Raw genomic sequence first — 3,001 nt, 5'->3', positions numbered from 1 at the left:
AAAAAATAAGAACACCAGAAAAACCAACAATTAAATATATTTAAATTACAGAGTGATATGATTAAATTCAACAAATAAAGTGTGCACATAGTGCTAGACAATAAGGAGAGTTAGAAGAAGAAGAAGGAGGAGGAGGAGGAGGAGGAGGAGGAGGAGGAGGAGAGGAAGATGACTTTCTTCTATTTAGTATCAGTCCCCAATAATGCATATATTCCTTGAGGGTGGTGTGGAATCCAGCCAAGCCACACTGAATTATTAACATTTAATTTTTGGTGTTTTTTGTTGTTCTTGTTGCTTTGTTTTTTGTTTTTGTTATTTTTTCCATTCTGCACTTCCACTTGAAATTTCTCTTTTGACATGCGCTTTTGATGAATTATCATTCTTCATGACTCAGCTTAACCAACCTTTAAAATGAAGACTTTCTTGAAGTCCCTACAGTTTACTGTAGGGTTTTCTTCCCCTCTAGTGCAGTTAAAAGTCAGCATGCACTTTCTCTTGCATTAGATTATGAGGTTTCTGAGAAAAGTGACTGTTCACTATGTAGCCCAAATGGATTATTTCATGGTTGTTGAAAAACATGTGGGGATTTAAGAAAATAAAACATACAATGAAACAAGCTATGGTTTAAAGACCTTGGTCAAAGAAAGGAGAGTTCAGAGTTGGGTGAGAAAAGTTGTCTTTTAGGGAAATATTTCTGGGAAAAGGTGAAAATTGTGTTGAGGTTTGCGATACATATATAAAACACTGTCTGAGAAAAGCATTAGTTGAATAAAAGCACAAATTTGAAGGGATGCAGTGACATTTTGAAAACACTGTTTTATTCAAACAAAGATCAATTTAGAGAGGAAAAACTGAATCATATTTCAAATATTTGAGAAGCAGTCTGATGAGAACCATGGAAGATTTTCCCCATAAGTTTCCTTATTTGTTTAGTTTGATTATATTCACTATGCTATAGATTCACTCCCAGCCTGAAATTGATGATTTAAGTACATATGGATGGAATACAGTGTAATCAAGAAGGATGCTATGGCACTTGATTAATAAAGAAAAAAAAATAAGAACATCAATATTGTAGGGGAGAATAATTAAATGAGGCATGTGACATTATGGAATCAGAAACCTGACCTGAAATAGCAATGCCACTTTCCTTATTAGATGTACCTTTCCAATTGTTAGGATTTAATTGCTAATATGAAGAACTATTCAATAAAATAGTAAAATCTCTTAACATTAGTCAGGAAACGAGAGTCATAGTACAGTGCTGTCAGAGAAAAATAAACTGATAAAATTTTGATACTTTTAACAGGCAGTTACATGTATTTTTAGCTAATATGTCATTAGGAATAAAGAGTGTAAATGCAAATTCTCCTTACTGACATTTCAAGAGAGTATCCTTTGATTTTGGGAAACTCTCCATCTCTCTAAAAGTCTCTTCAAGGCTCCAGTCACCTCCTTATTCCTCAGGCTATAGATTAGTGGGTTCAAAGCAGGATTGATGACAGCATAGAATAAGGAGATTAACTTATCACCCTCAGCTGAATATAGAGATTTGGGCCTCATGTACATGAACATACCTGTCCCATAAGAAATGGTCACCACAGTTAGGTGAGAACTACAGACAGAGAAAGCCTTTTTCCTGCCCTCTGCTGAGTGCATCCTCATCACAGCCACCAGTATGTGAAGGTAAGAGAGAGTAATAAGGAGGAAGGGGAGCAAGACGGTCCCAGATGCACCTATCACCATCATTGTCTCCTGTAGGGATGTATCAGCACAGACCATATGAAGAAGAACAGGTGCTTCACAAAAAATATGGTCAACAATATAAGGGCCACATAAGGGAAGCATGGTGAAGTAGAGGGGCACCACTGAGACAAAGAAGCTGATGGTCCATGCCCCCACAGCAAGCTGCACACACACAGACCAGTTCATGATAAGCCGGTATCGTAGAGGGTAGCAAATGGCCACATAACGGTCCAGAGCCATGACTGGCAAAATAATGCACTCAGCTGCTCCCATTAACAGGGAGATGTAGGTCTGGGCAATGCAGAGTTCATAAGAGATAACTTTCTTAGAAGCAAGGAGGTTGAAGAGCATCTTGGGGACCACAGCTGTGGTGTAAAATATGTTGAGAAAGGCCAAGTGGCAGAGGAAAAAATACATGGGTGTTTTGAGGCAGGAATCAATTACCACCAAGATGATGATAGCTGTGTTTCCAAAGAGATTGACCAGGTAGACCCCAGAGAAGAGGAAGAAGAGGGGGATCTCAGCCTGGGGATGATTGGAAAATCCAATAAGGACCAACTCAGTGATGGTGCTCGAATTTTCCTGAGCCATGCTGAGTATCAGTGTTAAAACGATAACGTGAGCAGAAGAAATGTGCTTTGAGAACAATTAGAGTGAAAACAAAAAACTCAAACATTCTTTAACATCATTACGACCTATTCCAGTGTGTGGACTCAGATAACCTAGGGACTAAATTATCTCTCCTTACATCCATACTCATGTTTGAAAAATACTTTCCTATGTTAGAACAAAACAAACATATTCATTAACACAAAAACACAAGCATGCACACACAGATACAAACACACACACACACACGTGTTGGTCGTTCCGGTACAGACTTTGCTTACATGTACAGAGCAAGTTTTTAAGAAGTAGTAATCTTTTTTTATGTTAACGTTGCTTGTTTGGAGTACCGAAGATTATAATAGAACCTTTCAGAATTTTCTGAGATGATTGTAAAAACATGAAACAGCCATTTTAAAATATCTTATATGAGTCAGAGGACTTAAGTGAGTTTGTCAAATTCACTAAAGTGGCAGAGATGGATATAGGGTTTAGATAACTCTGGTAACTTGAGTGTAATCCCCACATGCTTGTCACTGTTCATGTTTCCAATGCAGAGATGAGAGGCTCCTGTAGATGTACACAACCTTTCACTTACAGGAATATGTTGTGGATGCTTCAGGGTTTAGAGGAAAATGAAGGCACACAT

At 37.8% G+C, this 3,001-nt stretch overlaps 1 protein-coding gene across 1 annotated transcript; it reads right to left on the bottom strand.

The window, feature by feature from the left end:
• Positions 1-1,383: 1,383 nt before the first annotated feature.
• Positions 1,384-2,337, bottom strand: LOC103680357 (olfactory receptor 2A12-like). The gene has a single exon (XM_008709895.1). The coding sequence runs from the start codon at positions 2,335-2,337 to the stop codon at positions 1,384-1,386; it is 954 nt and encodes a 317-aa protein (XP_008708117.1).
• Positions 2,338-3,001: the final 664 nt, after the last annotated feature.

This window comes from Ursus maritimus, unplaced genomic scaffold (assembly GCF_017311325.1).
Source record: "Ursus maritimus isolate PB19 unplaced genomic scaffold, ASM1731132v1 scaffold_5, whole genome shotgun sequence".
Classification (NCBI taxonomy): domain Eukaryota; kingdom Metazoa; phylum Chordata; class Mammalia; order Carnivora; family Ursidae; genus Ursus; species Ursus maritimus.
Note: the sequence above shows the minus strand (reverse complement) of the source record. Positions and strands in the feature narration are given on the sequence as shown.